The sequence below is a fragment of the Scyliorhinus torazame genome, chromosome 24 (genome assembly GCF_047496885.1).
Source record: "Scyliorhinus torazame isolate Kashiwa2021f chromosome 24, sScyTor2.1, whole genome shotgun sequence".
Classification (NCBI taxonomy): Eukaryota; Metazoa; Chordata; class Chondrichthyes; order Carcharhiniformes; family Scyliorhinidae; genus Scyliorhinus; species Scyliorhinus torazame.
In genome coordinates, this window is record NC_092730.1 from 50411845 (window position 1) to 50432689 (window position 20845).

The 20845-nt window shown below is 46.0% G+C and overlaps 1 protein-coding gene across 4 annotated transcripts in view; it reads left to right on the plus strand.

Annotated features, from left to right (window-relative positions):
* LOC140400055 (histone H2B-like) overlaps positions 1-20845 on the plus strand; it is a 169144-nt gene that overhangs the window by 46291 nt on the left and 102008 nt on the right. The window contains exon 2 of one of the 4 annotated variants that reach the window (XM_072489536.1): positions 11227-12255. The exons of the other annotated variants lie outside the window; for them this stretch is intronic. Within the exon in view, the coding sequence (XP_072345637.1) occupies positions 11299-11685 (387 nt within the window). The 5' untranslated portion in view covers positions 11227-11298 and the 3' untranslated portion in view covers positions 11686-12255. Of the gene's footprint in view, positions 1-11226; positions 12256-20845 lie in introns of those variants that run through there. 4 annotated transcript variants of the gene reach the window in all.

Genomic DNA, 20845 nt, shown 5'->3' on the forward strand with positions numbered 1-20845 from the left:
CACACTCACACACTGTATCACAGAGAGAGATAATCCCACACATACACTGTATCAGAGAGTGAGTAAATCCCACAGTCACACAATGTATCAGAGAGAGAGTAAATCCCACACTCACACACTGTACCAGAGTGAGGAAATCCCACACTCACACACTGTATCAGAGAGTGAGTAAATCCCACACTGTATCAGAGAGCGTAAATCCCACACACACACACTGTATCAGAGAGTGAGTAAATCCCACACTCTCACACTGTATCAGAGAGAGTAAATCCCACAGTCACACAATGTATCAGAGAGTGAGTAAATCCCACACACACACCCTGTATCAGAGAGTGAGTAAATCACACACTCTCACACTGTATCAGAGAGTGAGTAAATACCCCACACACACACTGTACCAGAGTGAGTAAATCCCACACTCACACACTGTATCAGAGAGTGAGTAAATCCCACACTCACACACTGTATCAGGGAGTGAGTAAATCCCACACTGTATCAGAGAGAGTAAATCCCACACACACACACTGTATCAGAGAGAGAGTAAATCCCACACTCACACACTGTATCAGGGAGTAAGTAAATCCCACACACACACACTGTATCAGAGAGAGAGTAAATCCCACACTCACACACTGTATCAGGGAGTGAGTAAATCCCACACTCACACACTGTATCAGAGAGTGAGTAAATCCCAATCTCACACACTGTATCAGGGAGTGAGTAAGTCCCACACTCACACACTGTATCAGAGAGTGAGTAAATCCCACACTCACACAGTATCAGAGAGTGAGTAAATCCCACACTCTCACACAGTATCAGAGAGTGAGTAAATCCCACACTCTCACACTGTATCAGAGAGAGTAAATCCCACAGTCACACAATGTATCAGAGAGTGAGTAAATCCCACACACACACCCTTTATCAGAGAGTGAGTAAATCCCACACTCACACACTGTATCAGGGAGTGAGTAAATCCCACACTCACACACTGTATCAAAGAGTGAGTAAATCCCACACTCACACTCTGTATCAGAGAGTGAGTAAATCCCACACTCACACAGTATCAGAGAGTGAGTAAATCCCACACTCTCACACTGTATCAGAGTGAGTAAATCCCACAGTCACACACTGTATCAGAGAGTGAGTAAATCCCACACTCTCACTGTATCAGAGAGTGAGTAAATCCCACACTCACACACTGTATCAGAGTGAGTAAATCCCACACTCACACACTGTATCAGAGTGAGTAAATCCCACACTCACACACTGTATCAGAGAGTGAGTAAATCCCACACTCACACACTGTATCGGAGAGTAAGTGTATTCCACACTCACACTGTATCAGAGTGTGAGTAAATCCCACACTCACACTGTATCAGAGAGTGAGTAAATCCCACACTCACACACTGTATCAGAGAGTGAGTAAATCCCACACTCACACTGTATCAGAGTGTGAGTAAATCCCACACTCACACTGTATCAGAGAGTGAGTAAATCCCACACTCGCACACTGTATCAGAGAGTGAGTAAATCACACACTCTCACACTGTATCAGTGAGTGAGTAAATCCCACACACACACACAGTATCAGAGAGAGAGTAAATCCCACACTCACACACTGTATCAGGGAGTGAGTAAATCCCACACTGTATCAGAGAGAGTAAATCCCACACACACACACTGTATCAGAGAGTGAGTAAATCCCACACTCTCACAAAGTATCAGAGAGTGAGTAAATCCCACACTGTATCAGAGAGAGTAAATCCCACACACACACACTGTATCAGAGAGTGAGTAAATCCCACTCACACACTGTATCAGAGTGAGTAAATCCCACACACACACTGTATCAGAGAGTGAGTAAATCCCACACTCTCACACAGTATCAGAGAGTGAGTAAATCCCACACTCTCACACTGTATCAGAGAGAGTAAATCCCACAGTCACACAATGTATCAGAGAGTGAGTAAATCCCACACACACACACTGTATCAGAGAGTGATTAAATCCCCCACACACACTGTATCAAAGAGTGAGTAAATCCCACACTCACACACTGTATCAGAGAGTGAGCAAATCCCACACTCACACACTGTATCAGAGAGTGAGTAAATCCCACACTCACACACTGTATCAGAGAGTGAGTAAATCCCACACTCACACACTGTATCAGAGAGTGAGTAAATCCCACACTCACACACTGTATCAGAGTGAGTAAATCCCACACTCACACACTGTATCAGAGAGTGAGTAAATCCCACACTCACAATCTGTATCAGAGTGAGTAAATCCCACACTCACACACTGTATCAGAGTGAGTAAATCCCACACACACACTGTATCAGAGAGTGAGTAAATCCCACACTCACACACTGTATTGGAGAGTAAGTGTATTCCACACTCAAACTACATCAGAGAGTGAGTAAATCCCACACTCACACACTGTATTGGAGAGTAAGTGTATTCCACACTCAAACTACATCAGAGAGTGAAGAAATCCCACACTCACACTGTATCAGAGAGTGAGTAAATCCCACACTCTCACACTGTATCAGAGAGTGAGTAAATCCCACACTCACACTGTATCACAGAGAGAAAATCCCACACTCACACTGTATCAGAGAGTGAGTAAATCCCACACTCACACACTGTATCAGAGAGTGAGTAAATCCCACACTCTCACACTGTATCAGAGAGAGTAAATCCCACAGTCACACAATGTATCAGAGAGTGAGTAAATCCCACACACACACACTGTATCAGAGAGTGAGTAAATCACACACTCTCACACTGTATCAGTGAGTGAGCAAATCCCACAAACACACACAGTATCAGAGAGAGAGTAAATCCCACACTCACACACTGTATCAGGGAGTGAGTAAATCCCACACTGTATCAGAGAGAGTAAATCCCACACACACACACTGTATCAGAGAGTGAGTAAATCCCACACTCTCACAAAGTATCAGAGAGTGAGTAAATCCCACACTGTATCAGAGAGAGTAAATCCCACACACACACACTGTATCAGAGAGTGAGTAAATCCCACTCACACACTGTATCAGAGTGAGTACATCCCACACACACACACTGTATCAGAGAGTGAGTAAATCCCAAACTCACACACTGTATCAGGGAGTGAGTAAATCCCACACTCACACACTGTATCAGAGAGTGAGTAAATCCCAAACTCACACACTGTATCAGGGAGTGAGTAAATCCCACACTCACACACTGTATCAGAGAGTGAGTAAATCCCACACTCTCACACTGTATCAGAGAGTGAGTAAATCCCACACTCTCACACAGTATCAGAGAGTGAGTAAATCCCACACTCTCACACTGTATCAGAGAGAGTAAATCCCACAGTCACACAATGTATCAGAGAGTGAGTAAATCCCACACACACACACTGTATCAGAGAGTGAGTAAATCCCACACTCACACACTGTATCAAAGAGTGAGTAAATCCCTCACTCACACACTGTATCAGAGAGTGAGTAAGCCCCACACTCACACACTGTATCAGAGAGTGTGTAAATCCCACACTCACACACTGTATCAGAGAGTGAGTAAATCCCACACTCACACAATGTATCAGAGAGTGAGTAAATCCCACACTCACACTGTATCAGAGAGTGAGTAAATCCGACACTCACACGCTGTATCAGAGAGTGAGTAAATCCCACACTCACACACTGTATCAGAGAGTGAGTAAATCCCACACTCACACACTGTATCAGAGAGTGAGTAAATCCCCCACACACACTGTATCAGAGAGTGAGTAAATCCGACACTCACACGCTGTTTCAGAGAGTGAGTAAATCCCACACTCACACACTGTATCAGAGAGTGAGTAAATCCCACACTCACACACTGTATCAGAGAGTGAGTAAATCCCCCACACACACTGTATCAGAGAGTGAGTAAATCCCAAACTCACACACTGTATCAGGGAGTGAGTAAATCCCACACTCACACACTGTATCAGAGAGTGAGTAAATCACACACTCTCACACTGTATCAGAGTGAGTAAATCCCACACTCACACACTGTATCAGACAGTGAGTAAATCCCACACACACTGTATCAGAGAGTAAGTAAATCCCACACTCACACACTGTATCAGAGAGTGAGTAAATCCCCCACACACACTGTATCAGAGAGTGAGTAATTCCCACACTCAAATACTGTATCAGAGTGAGTAAATCCCACACTCACACACTGTATCAGAGAGTGAGTAAATGCCACACTCTCACTGTATCAAAGAGTGAATAAATCCCACACTCACACGCTGTATCAGAGAGTGAGCAAATCCCACACTCACACAGTATCAGAGAGTGCGTAATTCCCACACTCAAACACTGTATCAGAGTGAGTAAATCCCACAGTCACACACTGTATCAGAGAGTCAGTAAATCCCACACACTCACACTGTATCAAAGAGTGAGTAAATCCCACACTCACACTGTATCACAGAGAGAGAAAATCCCACACTCACACTGTATCAGAGAGTGAGTAAATCCCACACTCTCACACTGTATCAGAGAGTGAGTAAATCCCACACTCACACTGTATCACAGAGAGAGAAAATCCCACACTCACACTGTATCAGAGAGTGAGTAAATCCCACACTCACACACTGTATCAGAGAGTGAGTAAATCCCACACTCTCACACTGTATCAGAGAGAGTAAATCCCACAGTCACACAATGTATCAGAGAGTGAGTAAATCCCACACACACACACTGTATCAGAGAGTGAGTAAATCACACACTCTCACACTGTATCAGAGAGTGAGTAAATCCCCCACACACACACAGTATCAGAGTGAGTAAATCCCACACTCTCACACTGTATCAGAGAGTGAGTAAATCCCACACTCACACACTATCAGAGAGTGAGCAAATCCCACACTCACACACTGTATCAGAGAGTGAGTAAATCCCACATACACTGTATCAGAGAGTGAGTAAATCCCCCACACACACTGTATCAGAGAGTGAGTAATTCCCAGTCACACAATGTATCAGAGAGAGAGTAAATCCCACACTCACACAATGTCAGTGAGTGAGTAAATCCCACACTGTATCAGAGAGAATAAATCCCCCCCACACACACACACACTGTATCAGAGAGTGTGAGTAAATCCCACACACACACTGTATCAGAGAGTGAGTAAATCCCACACTCACACACTGTATCAGAGAGTGAGTAAATCCCACACTCACACACTGTATCGGAGAGTAAGTGTATTCCACACTCAAACTACATCAGAGAGTGAAGAAATCCCACACTCACACAGTATCAGAGAGTGAGTAATCCCCACACTCAAACACTGTATCAGAGTGAGTAAATCCCACACTCACACACTATCAGAGAGTGAGTAAATCCCACACTCACACACTGTATCAGAGAGTGAGTAAACTCCCACACTCACACACTGTATCAGAGTGAGTAAATCCCACACACACACTGTATCAGAGTGAGTAAATCCCACAGTCACACACTGTATCAGCGAGTGAGTAAATCACACACTCACACACTGTATCAGAGAGTGAGTAAATCCCACACACACACTGTATCAGAGTGAGTAAATCCCACACACACACACTGTATCAGAGAGTGAGTAAATCCCACACTCACACACTTTATCAGAGAGTGAGTAAATCCCACACTCACACACTGTATCAGAGAGTGAGTAAATCCCACACTCACACACTGTATCAGAGAGTGAGTAAATCCCACACACACACTGTATCAGAGAGTGAGTAAATCCCACACTCACACACTGTATCAGAGAGTGAGTAAATCCCACACTCACACAGTATCAGAGAGTGAGTAATTCCCACACTCAAACACTGTATCAGAGAGTGAGTAAATCCCACACACTCACACTGTATCAAAGAGTGAGTAAATCCCACACTCTCACACTGTATCAAAGCGTGAGCAAATCCCAGTCACACTATGTATCAGAGAGAGAGTAAATCCCACACTCACACACTATGTCAGTGAGTGAGTAAATCCCACACTGTATCAGAGAGAGTAAATCCCACACACACACACTGTATCAGAGAGTGAGTAAATCCCACACTCTCACACAATATCAGAGAGTGAGTAAATCCCACAGTCACACACTGTATCAGAGAGAGTAAATCCCACACTCACACACTGTATCAGAGTGAGTAAATCCCACACTCACACACTGTATCAGAGAGTGAGTAAATCCCACACACACACTGTATCAGAGAGTGAGTAAATCCCACACTCACAGACTGTATCAGAGAGTGAGTAAATCCCACACTCACACACTGTATCCGAGAGTGAGTAAATCCCACACACACTGTATCAGAGAGTGAGTAAATCCCACACACACACTATCAGAGAGTGAGTAAATCTCTCACTCACACACTGTATCAGAGAGTGAGTAAATCCCACACTCACACACTGTATCAGAGAGTGAGTAAATCCCACAGTCACACACTGTATCAGAGAGTGAGTAAATCCCACACTCACACACTGTATCAGAGAGTGAGTAAATGCCACACACTCTCACTGTATCAAAGAGTGAATAAATCCCACACTCACATGCTGTATCAGAGAGTGAGCAAATCCCACACTCACACACTGTATCAGAGAGTGAGTAAATCCCACACTCACACACTGTATCAGAGTGAGTAAATCCCACACTCACACACTGTATCAGAGTGAGTAAATCCCACACTCACACACTGTATCAAAGAGTGAGTAAATCCCACACTCACACACTGTATCAAAGAGTGAGTAAATCCCACACTCACACACTGTATCACAGAGAGAGATAATCCCACACATACACTGTATCAGAGAGTGAGTAAATCCCACAGTCACACAATGTATCAGAGAGAGAGTAAATCCCACACTCACACACTGTACCAGAGTGAGGAAATCCCACACTCACACACTGTATCAGAGAGTGTGAGTAAATCCCACACTCACACACTGTATCAGAGAGTGAGTAAATCCCACACTCACACACTGTATCAGAGAGTGAGTAAATCCCACACTCACACACTGTATCGGAGAGTAAGTGTATTCCACACTCAAACTACATCAGAGAGTGAAGAAATCCCACACTCACACAGTATCAGAGAGTGAGTAATCCCCACACTCAAACACTGTATTAGAGTGAGTAAATCCCACACTCACACACTATCAGAGAGTGAGTAAATCCCACACTCACACACTGTATCAGAGAGTGAGTAAACTCCCACACTCACACACTGTATCAGAGTGAGTAAATCCCACACACACACTGTATCAGAGTGAGTAAATCCCACAGTCACACACTGTATCAGCGAGTGAGTAAATCACACACTCACACACTGTATCAGAGAGTGAGTAAATCCCACACACACACTGTATCAGAGTGAGTAAATCCCACACACACACACTGTATCAGAGAGTGAGTAAATCCCACACTCACACACTGTATCAGAGAGTGAGTAAATCCCACACTCACACACTGTATCAGAGAGTGAGTAAATCCCACACTCACACACTGTATCAGAGAGTGAGTAAATCACACACACACACTGTATCAGAGAGTGAGTAAATCCCACACTCACACACTGTATCAGAGAGTGAGTAAATCCCACACACACACTGTATCAGAGAGTGAGTAAATCCCACACTCACACACTGTATCAGAGAGTGAGTAAATCCCACATTCACACACTGTATCAGAGAGTGAGTAAATCCCACACTCACACTGTATCAGAGAGTGAGTAAATCCCACACTCACACACTGTATCAGAGAGTGAGTAAATCCCACACTCACACACTGTATCAGAGAGTGAGTAAATCCCACACTCACACAGTATCAGAGAGTGAGTAATTCCCACACTCAAACACTGTATCAGAGAGTGAGTAAATCCCACACACTCACACTGTATCAAAGAGTGAGTAAATCCCACACTCTCACACTGTATCAAAGCGTGAGCAAATCCCAGTCACACTATGTATCAGAGAGAGAGTAAATCCCACACTCACACACTATGTCAGTGAGTGAGTAAATCCCACACTGTATCAGAGAGAGTAAATCCCACACACACACACTGTATCAGAGAGTGAGTAAATCCCACACTCTCACACAATATCAGAGAGTGAGTAAATCCCACAGTCACACACTGTATCAGAGAGAGTAAATCCCACACTCACACACTGTATCAGAGTGAGTAAATCCCACACTCACACACTGTATCAGAGAGTGAGTAAATCCCACACTCACACACTGTATCAGAGAGTGAGTAAATCCCACACTCACAGACTGTATCAGAGAGTGAGTAAATCCCACACTCACACACTGTATCCGAGAGTGAGTAAATCCCACACACACTGTATCAGAGAGTGAGTAAATCCCACACACACACTATCAGAGAGTGGGTAAATCTCTCACTCACACACTGTATCAGAGAGTGAGTAAATCCCACACTCACACACTGTATCAGAGAGTGAGTAAATCCCACAGTCACACACTGTATCAGAGAGTGAGTAAATCCCACACTCACACACTGTATCAGAGAGTGAGTAAATGCCACACACTCTCACTGTATCAAAGAGTGAATAAATCCCACACTCACACGCTGTATCAGAGAGTGAGCAAATCCCACACTCACACACTGTATCAGAGAGTGAGTAAATCCCACACTCACACACTGTATCAGAGTGAGTAAATCCCACACTCACACACTGTATCAGAGTGAGTAAATCCCACACTCACACACTGTATCAAAGAGTGAGTAAATCCCACACTCACACACTGTATCAAAGAGTGAGTAAATCCCACACTCACACACTGTATCACAGAGAGAGATAATCCCACACATACACTGTATCAGAGAGTGAGTAAATCCCACAGTCACACAATGTATCAGAGAGAGAGTAAATCCCACACTCACACACTGTACCAGAGTGAGGAAATCCCACACTCACACACTGTATCAGAGAGTGAGTAAATCCCACACTGTATCAGAGAGCGTAAATCCCACACACACACACTGTATCAGAGAGTGAGTAAATCCCACACTCTCACACTGTATCAGAGAGTGAGTAAATCCCCCACACACACACTGTATCAGAGAGAGTAAATCCCACAGTCACACAATGTATCAGAGAGTGAGTAAATCCCACACACACACCCTGTATCAGAGAGTGAGTAAATCACACACTCTCACACTGTATCAGAGAGTGAGTAAATCCCCCACACACACACTGTACCAGAGTGAGTAAATCCCACACTCACACACTGTATCAGAGAGTGAGTAAATCCCACACACACACTGTATCAGAGAGTGAGTAAATCCCACACTCTCACACTATCAGAGAGTGCGTAAATCCCACACTCACACACTGTATCAGAGAGTGAGTAAATCCCACACACACACTGTATCAGAGAGTGAGTAAATCCCACACTCTCACACTATCAGTGAGTGAGTAAATCCCACACTCACACACTGTATCAGAGAATGAGTAAATCCTACACTCACACACTGTATCGGAGAGAGTAAATCCCACAGTCACACAATGTATCAGAGAGTGAGTTAATCCCACACTCACACACTGTATCAGAGAGAGAAAATCTCACAGTCACACAATGTATCAGAGAGTGAGTTAATCCCACACTCACACACTGTATCAGAGAGTGAGTAAATCCCACACTCACACACTATCAGAGAGTGAGTAAATCCCACACACACACACACTGTATCAGAGAGTGAGTAAATCCCACACTCACACACTATCAGAGAGTGAGTAAATCCCACACTCACACACTGTATCGGAGAGTAAGTGTATTCCACACTCACACTACATCAGAGAGTGAAGAAATCCCACACTCACACACTGTATCAGAGAGTGAGTAAATCCCACAGTCACACTGTATCAGAGAGTGAGTGTCAGAGAGTGAGTATATCCCACACTGTATCAGAGAGTGAGTAAATCCCCCACACACACTGTATCAGTGAGTAAATCCCACACACACTATGTCAGTGAGTGAGTAAATCCCACACTCACACACTATCAGAAAGTGAGTAAATCCCACACTCACACACTATCAGAGAGTGAGTAAATCCCACTTATCAGAGAGTGAGAAAATCCCGCACTCTCACACTGTATCTGAGAGTGAGTAAATCCCACTCTCTCACTGTATCAGAGAGAGTAAATCCCACAGTCACACACTGTATCAGAGAGTGAGTAAATCCCACACTCACACGCTGTATCAGAGAGAGTAAATCCCACACTCACACACTGTATCAGAGTGAGTAAATCCCACACTCACACACTGTATCAGAGAGTGAGTAAATCCCACACACACACTGTATCAGAGAGTGAGTAAATCCCACACTCACAGACTGTATCAGAGAGTGAGTAAATCCCACACTCACACACTGTATCCGAGAGTGAGTAAATCCCACACACACTGTATCAGAGAGTGAGTAAATCCCACACACACTATCAGAGAGTGAGTAAATCCCACACACACACTATCAGAGAGTGAGTAAATCTCTCACTCACACACTGTATCAGAGAGTGAGTAAATCCCACACTCACACACTGTATCAGAGAGTGAGTAAATCCCACAGTCACACACTGTATCAGAGAGTGAGTAAATCCCACACTCACACACTGTATCAGAGAGTGAGTAAATCCCACACTCACACACTGTATCAGAGAGTGAGTAAATCCCACAGTCACACACTGTATCAGAGAGTGAGTAAATCCCACACTCACACACTGTATCAGAGAGTGAGTAAATCCCACACTCACACACTGTATCAGAGAGTGAGTAAATCCCACACTCACACACTGTATCAGAGAGTGAGTAAATCCCACATTCTCACACTATCCATGAGTAAATCCCACACTCGCACATATCAAGACACTCACAGTTCCTGAATGAATCCCACACTCCCGCACAGTCTCTCTGTGCTGAAGGGTCCCTCTTACCGACAGCCAGGTTACTTTTCCCGGTGAATCTTTACACACTGACAAACTGGGACTGGAGACATTCTTTCTGAAATGTATTTCCTGTTTGTCATATGATTGTAATCTGAGGTTTATGATTGGTGGAAAATCCTAATTCTGATTGGTCTGTTTTTATATCCAGTCAATTAAGCAGAACATAACTGGCTGTCCTCATTTTCACAAGGTCCAATCACAATCATTCCTTTCCCCATTCCTCATTAGCATAGATGTGAGGCTCTGTCTATTTAATCAGCGCTCGGAAGGGGTTTGCTTTATTTCTGGGTGATATTGACGATGGCTGACGAGAAGAAACCAACATCGAAACCAGCTTCCAAGAAGGGAGCCAAGAAAGTCATTAAGAAACCGGCAGTAAAGGGCGGCAAAAAGCGGCGAAGGTCGAGGAAGGAGAGTTACTCCATCTACATCTACAAAGTGATGAAGCAGGTTCACCCCGACACCGGCATCTCCTCCAAGGCCATGAGCATCATGAACTCGTTCGTCAACGATATTTTCGAGCGCATCGCGGGTGAGGCTTCCCGCCTGGCCCATTACAACAAGCGCAGCACCATCAGCTCCCGGGAGATCCAGACCGCCGTGCGCCTGCTGCTGCCCGGGGAACTGGCCAAGCACGCCGTGTCGGAAGGGACAAAGGCGGTGACCAAGTACACCAGCTCCAAGTAAAACTCCACAATGGACTGAAAACCACCCCAAACACAACGGCTCTTTTAAGAGCCACCCACAATCTCTGTGAAAAAGCTGCACCATCTTTTCCCGCATTGACTTGATGAGAAATCTCTTTGTGGCGGATGGAGATTTGTCCCGTTCCAGAATGTTGTGAATGTGGCTTCATACCCGCCCGTCACAGACACTTTCACACAGAAGAGACAATCTGAATTGAGAGCGGATTTTAAACCCAGTCTGGTATTTGTGACGGACAATGAGGAGAAACACAATTTCAGGAGGGAATTATTTAAATTTAATGATAACTATATTCAGAGTTTAACAACTGGTGAGTTAAATTCATAAGGAAATTATTATTTTTTCTCTCGGGTGATGTGTTTCCCGCTCCCGGGACACAGTAAAGGCGGGAATGAAGAGGTTATTTTCGGGCTGATCTGTTTGTTCCGCAGTTTTCCCAGGGGGCGGAACCAGCGAGCTTTGAGCACACACAGGACCTGAGTCCATTGCAGCGCTTTAAGATCTGCCTCTCCCCGGCCCTCCCTATTCTCCGGACACAAAGCTGCCTGTTCCACCGGCTGGATAGAGTCGGGGATTCTCTCCACACTTCCCAGTGTAACATTCCCGGCCGCTTTCAGGAGAGAGGCTCAGAAATCAGCCCTTTCTCCCTGTCCCTGTGAAGCCTGTGTGAAGGAATTGGTTGGTAATCTCTATGTTTCTGCTTTTGCAGTGAGCTGAGATTTGCTCCGTTTTAAATTGCTGAACGGGGTCTTATTACCGCCGGTTACAGAGAAAAGATTGACAAATTCAATCTGTTACTAAAATAGCGCCCGGATTCTGGGATGGAAAAATCAATAAACAGATCACAAAGTGTGAGATGCAAATAGTTTCCTGAACATTGAGCCGGTCCGTTATTTGGGATTTTCCTGCACTGAAATTGGCGGGAGTTTGGAATTTGAAAATGTCAGCCAATCAAAACCTGTAGCTCCTTCTCTCCAGCTCTCCGATTGGTTCAGGCAGAATTCACTCCGCCGCCTTGGCTTTGTGCTGAAAGCTGTTATTATTCTGTTATTTTCACAGCCCCCAAATCACCTCATTAGCAGCTGTTTTTAGCGGGAACGGAGCCTTCTCCCAATTCCTGAAATGTTCATTGATCCATCATTTTATTCCCAGTAATTCTCCGCAGGGTAACAGTCCGGAGTGGGATGATTCCAGAGCGGAATAAGGAGAGTCTGAGGACTCAATCCCACTCCCTGTTTTCAGTGAAGGACACTCGGTCCTGACTGAAGACTAAACGGAGCGTTTTCCTTCCGGGAATGCTGTGAACAGGGATTGATTCCCGCCCGGGACAGTTAGAAAGCGAGAGGAGAATGAATCACATTTAAACTAAATGTTAAACCCGCGCCTGTGATTGGTAACGGGAAGCGCTGAATTAAACCAAATAAATAGAAGGGATTTGAAATCTCTGACTAAGGACGACATTTATTTGAATTCGCTCCTTTGCCACAATGAAATTGGCGGCTTTTTGAAATGGACAAATTCTCAGCTTCTGCCGGTTGTTGTGGGTAAATCCCGCCCTCTTCTGTTTCCTGTGAGCTGATTGGTGCAGAATATAGGCAAATGAGGTGAACTGAGCAGCGACCAATCAGAGGAGCTGTCAGTTTATAAAAGAGTAAATGCTGGAGAAATTATTCATTGTGTGAAAGTGTTTGTGACATTGAGACAATGTCTGGAAGAGGAAAGACCGGCGGTAAAGCTCGGGCCAAGGCCAAGTCTCGCTCCTCCCGGGCTGGACTGCAGTTCCCGGTGGGCCGTGTTCACAGGCTCCTGAGAAAGGGGAACTATGCCCAGCGTGTGGGGGCCGGAGCCCCGGTCTATCTGGCTGCTGTGCTCGAGTATCTGACCGCTGAAATCCTCGAGCTGGCCGGCAACGCGGCCCGGGACAACAAGAAGACCCGCATCATCCCCAGGCACCTGCAGCTGGCCGTCCGCAACGACGAAGAGCTCAACAAGTTGATGGGAGGGGTGACCATCGCTCAGGGCGGGGTGCTGCCCAATATCCAGGCCGTGCTGCTGCCCAAGAAAACCAGCGCTGGCGCCGGCAAGAAGTGAAGCGACCATTCTTTAATCTAATAACACAAAGGCTCTTTTCAGAGCCACTCATTTTATCTGAAAAAGGGCCAACTATTGTCTGTCCCTCAGATTCTGCTCTGCTACTTAATGTGCAAATGTTTCACGCTTTATGACATCAATCCGCAGCGCATTCTGTGCAGATTATTTACATATTCAGTATTTATGATACATGTGAATTGACGGTGTTTATTGAGGATAAAAGTCTGTGAACTGAATTGATCTTAGTTTCAATAATATTCCTCAAAGAAGGAAGCCTGTAACTTGTAATCTATCCGCAATTGATTCCGCTCTATTTACTGTGTAGATGTTACTGCGATGACTATATCTGTAAGTGGGTTACTGTGTGACTCGCTTCATACTCGGAGCCTCAGATTAACCTCAACCCCTGGCTCAATTTGCAGGAAAGTTTTTATGGAAGCAGTTTATTGGGGTAAGAAATCCTGGGTAACTGAAATTGTAGATGCAATAAAAATGTTTTGATATTACATACTGTGCGGCCAAACTGACACCATCGTTTATAAACTATGAATTTTCTTTGAGATATGGAGACGAGAAACGTCATTATGATGCAGAGTAAATTGTGAGAATTCCCCTCAAACCTCCTCCTGCTGTGATGGCAACTTTTCTGTGAGTGAGTTGGCCTTTACGGTCTTTCTACCTTTCTATCGAACCATCCATTTATCTATGCAAGTTTCTACCTCACTATCTACATATCTATCATTGGACTCGAAACGTTAGCTCTTCTGTCCCTACACATGCTGCCAAACGTGCTGAGATTTTCCAGCATTATCTCTTTCGTATTTATCCCTCCATATCTGTCGGTCCGTCTTTCTACCCATTAATCTAAGTTACTCTTTCGAAGGGTCGGTGCAGTCCCGATGATTACATGAGATATTGTTGATGTTTGTATTAGCAATCACCGCAAGTCTAGTGAATTGGGCTGAAATTAAATACAGGCTGGCCCACAACTGAGAACGGATCCAGGGGAATGAGGAAACAGATAGCAGGGAGAAAAAAATAAAGGCAATAAAATAAATTCCTGAATCGAAACACTGGATGTGGAAGCTCTTTTCCTGACAGACTTGGTGGCTCTTAAAAGAGCCTTTGTTGTTGTCGGTGCTGAATCCGGGCTTTAGGCGCGTTCCCCGCGAATGCGGCGGGCCAGCTGGATGTCTTTGGGCATGATGGTGACTCGCTTGGCGTGGATGGCGCACAGGTTGGTGTCCTCAAAGAGCCCCACCAGGTAAGCCTCGCTGGCCTCCTGCAGGGCCATGACGGCGGAGCTCTGGAAGCGCAGGTCTGTCTTGAAGTCCTGAGCGATCTCTCGCACCAGGCGCTGGAAGGGCAGTTTGCGGATCAGCAGCTCGGTGGATTTCTGGTAGCGGCGGATCTCCCTCAGAGCCACAGTGCCGGGTCTGTAGCGATGGGGCTTCTTCACTCCGCCCGTGGCTGGAGCGCTCTTGCGGGCCGCTTTGGTAGCCAGCTGTTTGCGAGGAGCTTTACCTCCGGTCGATTTGCGCGCTGTCTGCTTGGTCCTGGCCATGATGTGAAACTGGGGGAAACGCACACGCTGAGAATGCTGGCGCCGCTCTCTCGCTGCCTATTTAAGACATTATAGTGACCGCCCACTTCTCCTCATTGGATGCAGCCCGATCCCGTGGACAAGTTTGAAAAGAGCGATGAGCGGCAAGGATATCAGGGCCCTGATTGGTGGACCTGCAACTGACAAACCATCAATTTCAAAAAGCCCGCCAATTTCACAGGGACAAGGAACGGATATTTGAGAAAACTGAAAAAATCAATCTCAAGTTGTAAATATCAAAAACTTCTCAATGATTCCTTCTCCAATTTTTGTCACGGATTGGACGCAACCGAGAGAAGATGAATAAAATCGAGCAGGTACATAATTCCCGCTCGCATTATAATGTCAGTGTTCACTATGTGCGGTTACAGGTTTGACTTTGGGGAATGGTTGTTTCAGACTGTACAACGCATCTATGTCGCCTTGTAATGAGAAAACAAATCAATGATGGGAAAGGATGCTCTAACGCTACCCGTCTTAACTGAAAACCGCGGTTTCCAAGCTGACTCGCTAAACCAGCTCGATGAGTTATTCTGCTGCCATTCTAAGGTCAGTGCTCTCAATGTGAGGATTTGGGCGGCTCTTAAAAGAGCCTTTGGGTTTTGTTAAATTGTCAAATGGATTTCCTCAGCCGCCGAATCCATAGAGAGTGCGGCCCTGGCGTTTGAGAGCGTAAACCACATCCATGGCGGTGACGGTCTTGCGCTTGGCGTGTTCAGTATAGGTGACCGCGTCCCTGATCACATTCTCCAGGAAAACCTTCAGCACCCCGCGAGTCTCCTCATAGATCAAACCCGAGATGCGCTTGACGCCGCCACGACGAGCCAGGCGGCGAATTGCTGGTTTGGTGATGCCCTGGATGTTATCACGAAGCACTTTGCGGTGCCGCTTTGCTCCGCCTTTACCCAGTCCTTTGCCTCCTTTCCCTCTGCCAGACATGATGCTTGTTCAGTCAAATCGCTGCTGAATGAGAGACGAGCTGCTGCACTTTCCATTTTTATACAGCCCGCCCCGACCTGACTGAGAGAGAGAGGCGGGGAGCAGACTGAGTGACAGACAGAGCAGTGAAGTCTTTGATCATCCAGCTCCTCCTCCTGCCTGCTCCAACCCACATTTTGTTTTCCAAACAGAAGTGAAAAGAGCGCGCTGAACAACACGTACAAACTGCAACATCAGACAGCAGCTAGTTAGAAACGCGGATCTATTAAATCCAGACTTGTCAGTAATATTCCCGCCTCAGTTCACTCCTTTCTAGAACCAGCCCAACTATCTGCTCCCATTTCAACCCCAGCTCCGATTCCATCCCCACACAACTCCTCTCCCAGACGGGTTGGGAATTTTAGTAACATCCCTTCCAGCTGATATAAAGTGTTTAAGTTGTGAGGCGGGATTTCTCCGACATGTTAACTCTTTTACAGACTCTCCCCTGAATCTGTGAATAATGAAACTAACACAAACTGTGACTGTTCCCCCGGACACATCCCCGGTTAGGAAGAGGTTCTAGTAAGGAGTGAACTGAGGCGGGAATATTACTGACAAGTCTGGATTTAATAGATCCGCATTTCTAACTAGCTGCTGTCTGATGTTGCAGTTTGTACGTGTTGTTCAGCGCCCTCTTTTCACTTCTGTTTGGAATATAAAATGTGTGTTGGAGCAGGCAGTGTCTTAGTGCAGAGCGGGGGGCGAGGCCCGGTGCAGAGCATGTCAGCGAGTGAGCGGCAATACTCGATTGACATTTCTGTCTGAAATCTGCTCCCAGCACCGGGACAGCGATTCATTGGTCGGGGGATCAGCTCTTTCCTGAGAGATGTGGGTGGCTCTGAGAAGAGCCTTGGGTTCAGGTTTACTATTTGCTCGCCTTCTTTCACTTCTTTGCTGGTTTCTTAGCCGTTACTGATTTCACTTTGGGCTTGGCCCTCGCTTGGGTCGGATTTTTTACACCCTTGGTCTTTTTCACGGGAGACCTTTTCTTCGGGGCTGCTTTCTTCGCGCTCTTTTGGGGAGTTGCCGCCTTCTTGGCTGCTGGTTTCTTGGGAGATTTCTTGGCTGCTGGTTTCTTGGGAGATTTCTTGGCCGCTGGTTTCTTGGGGGATTTCTTGGCTGCTGGTTTCTTGGGAGATTTCTTGGCTGCTGGTTTCTTGGGAGATTTCTTGGCTGCTGTTTTTTTGGAAGATTTCTTGGCTGCTGGTTTCTTCACTGAAGGTTTCTCGCCTGCTCCGGTCTTTCTCACTTTCCCCCCGGTTGTCTTCTTAACGATCTTGAAGGAGCCGGAGGCGCCCGTGCCCTTGACCTGAGCCAAGCTGCCGTTGTCCACACTCCTCCTGACACTTTGCTTTATCTGGGCCCCCCGTTTATCCACATCGACCCCTTTGCTCCGCAGCGCCTTCTTTATGGCGTGTAAGGAAATCCCCTTGCGATCGCCGCTTTCCGCCACAATCTGGAGGATCAGCTCGCCCAGCCCGGGACCTTCTTGTTTCTTCCGGGGAACCGCCTTCTGCTTCTTGACAGCCTTGACTGGGGCGGCGGCTGGAGGAGCCGTTTCGGCGGCTGCACTATCGCTCATGTCCGAGACTCTGCACAAAATCTCTCCGTCAATGTGGGTGAGAAATGAAGCCTCTGGTGGCGGCACTGAGCAACTTAAAGGCAGCGAGCGGACGGGGCGGAGACAACCTGCTCTCAGCTCCAGGCTGCTGCTGCTCTCTGTGTTTTTCTCTCGTCCCAAACTCTCCAATTCCACTCAAATTCCAGCTCCACAGTGTCCCAGGATAATTCCTTCCTGTCTCTCACACTCTCATGTTTGCTGTAGAAAAGGTTTCACGCGATTTAAAGGCTCCATTTTGCATTTAAACCCGTTATACTGATGCACTGTTCGCGCTCTCTCACCCGATCGCTCTCATTTTCCCAACCTTTCCACAGAAATCTGGAAAGCAGCATCGAAACTGCCCTGAAATCCAACTTGGAAAAGTAGGGGGGGAACAGGGGGATTGTTTGAATGAAAAATATTTCCATTTAGTCCCAGAGGGATTGGGAGATCTCCTGGTCAGAGCGGACACACAAACACAGTTGGTTTCTCCTGTTTGGTCCGCCCCTTTCACACACTCTCTCTTCCACAATATTCACATCCACACACAAGGTTTGGAAATGACATTTCCCAGGGCAGAATTCTCCCTCTTCTCAACACTTGTTTCCCAATCCCTGTCTTAATTATAGATTTTCATCTCACTTACTGATCAATTCTCTGAGTTTTCTGTTTACCTAAATACCCGGCAGCAGCCAGTCATATTTTAAAATCTAAATTCATTGATGACACACCTTCTTTGAAGGTGAAAATACAATTGATCTCTCTCTCAGTGGAGATTTTCCAGCTTGATGTGATCCTCCTGCACTGCCCGGTAACACTGAACCCCAAACTCAACAAGCAAGGACACCCAGTTAAAGAATAATCCCACCCCCTCTGGGAGTGGAGATTTTCACAGTGACACAGATTCTGACCATTCTGATCCCAGTAGGAAATTTAATAAATAGAGATGGACTCGCAGAGCCGGACGTTCTGTGTAGAGGAGGGACAGTGACTGTCTCACCCACAACACGGCAGCTGTGTTCACAGTGAGGGCCAGTGTTTCTCGTGTTATCACTGTGTCCAGTGTGCACAGTGAGAGCCAGTGTTACACGTGTTATCACTGTGTCCAGTGTTCACAGTGAGGGCCAGTGTTACACCAGTTGTCACTGTGTCCACAACACTCCTGATGAAATATTGAACATTTGAGACAGAGAAATATAGAGAGTGACATAGAAACAAGGATAAGGATGAACTCATAGAGCTGGACTTTCTGTGTGGAGGGGAGACACTTCCACAATCCGGGCACCTGGAAATCAGAGGAATGTTCACAACCAGGGGAGTTTCCATCCAGGAGAGTGTTTAAAATAGTGAGTGTAAACCAGGAGAGTGTGCAAAACCATGAGAATGTGCACAATAAAAAGTGTGTAAACCAGAGAGCGTGTAAACCAGGGTAGTGTGTAAACCAGGGTAGTGTGTTTAACAGGGGAATTTATAAAGCAGGGAGTGTATTCACCAGAAGATTGTGTGAATCATGAGAATGGTGATACCAGAGAAGTGTGTAAATCTAAAGGAGAACAAAGAAAAGGACAGCACAGGAACAGGCCCTTCGGCCCTCCAAGCCTGTGCCGACCATGCTGCCTGACTAAACTACAACCTTCTACACTTCCTGGGTCCGTATCCCTCTATTCCCATCCTATTCATGTATTTGTCAAGATGGCCCTTAAATGTCACTATCGGCCCTGCTCCCACCACGTCCTCTGGCAGCTAGTTCCAGGCACCCATTACCCTCTGTGTAAAAAAACTTGCCTCGTACATCTACTCTAAACTTTGCCCCTCGCACCTTAAACCGATGTCCCCCAGTAATTGACCCCTCTACCCTGGGGATAAGCCTCTGACTATCGACTCTGTCTGTGCCCCTCATAATTTTGTCGATCTTGTCAGGTCGCCCCTCAACCTCCGTCGTTCCAGTGAGAACAAACCAAGTTTATTCAACCGCTCCTCATAGCTAATGCCCTCCATACCAGGCAACATCCTGGTTAATCTCTTCTGCACCCTCTCTAAAGCCTCCACATCCTTCTGGTAGTGTGGCGACCAGAATTGAACACTATACTCCAAGTGTGGCCTAACTAAGGTTCTGTACAGCTGCAACATGACTTGCCAATTCTTATACACAATGCCCCGGCCAATGAAGGCAAGCATGCCGTGTGCCTTCTTAACTACCTTCTCCACCTGTGTTGCCCCTTTCAGTGACCTGTGGACCTGTACACCAAGATCTCTCTGACTTTCAATACTCTTGAGGGTTCTAATATTCAATGTCTGTTCCCTACCTGCATTAGACCTTACAAAATGCATTATCTCACATTTGTCTGGATTAAACTCCATCTGCCATCTCTCCGCCCAAGTCTCCAAACAACCTAAATCCTGCTGTATCCTCTGACAGTCCTCATCACTATCCGCAATTCCACCAACCTTTGTGTCATCTGCAAACTTACTAATCAGAACAGTTACATTTTCCTCGAAATCATTTATATATACTACAAACAGCAAAGGTCCCAGCACTGATCCCTGTGGAACACCACTAGTCACAGCGCACCAATTAGAAAAGCATCCTTCCATTGCTACTCTCTGCCTTCTATGACCTAGCCAGTTCTGTATCCACCTTGCCAGCTCACCCCTGATCCCGTGTGACTTCACCTTTTGTACCAGTCTACCATGAGGGACCTTTGACAAGGCCTTACTGCAGTCTATATAGACAACATCCACTGCTCTACCTGCAGCACTCATCTTTGTGACCTCTTCGGAAAACTCTATCAAGTTAATGAGACACAAACTCCCCTTCACAAAACCATGCTGCCAATCACTAATATGTACATTTGGATAGAGAGTAA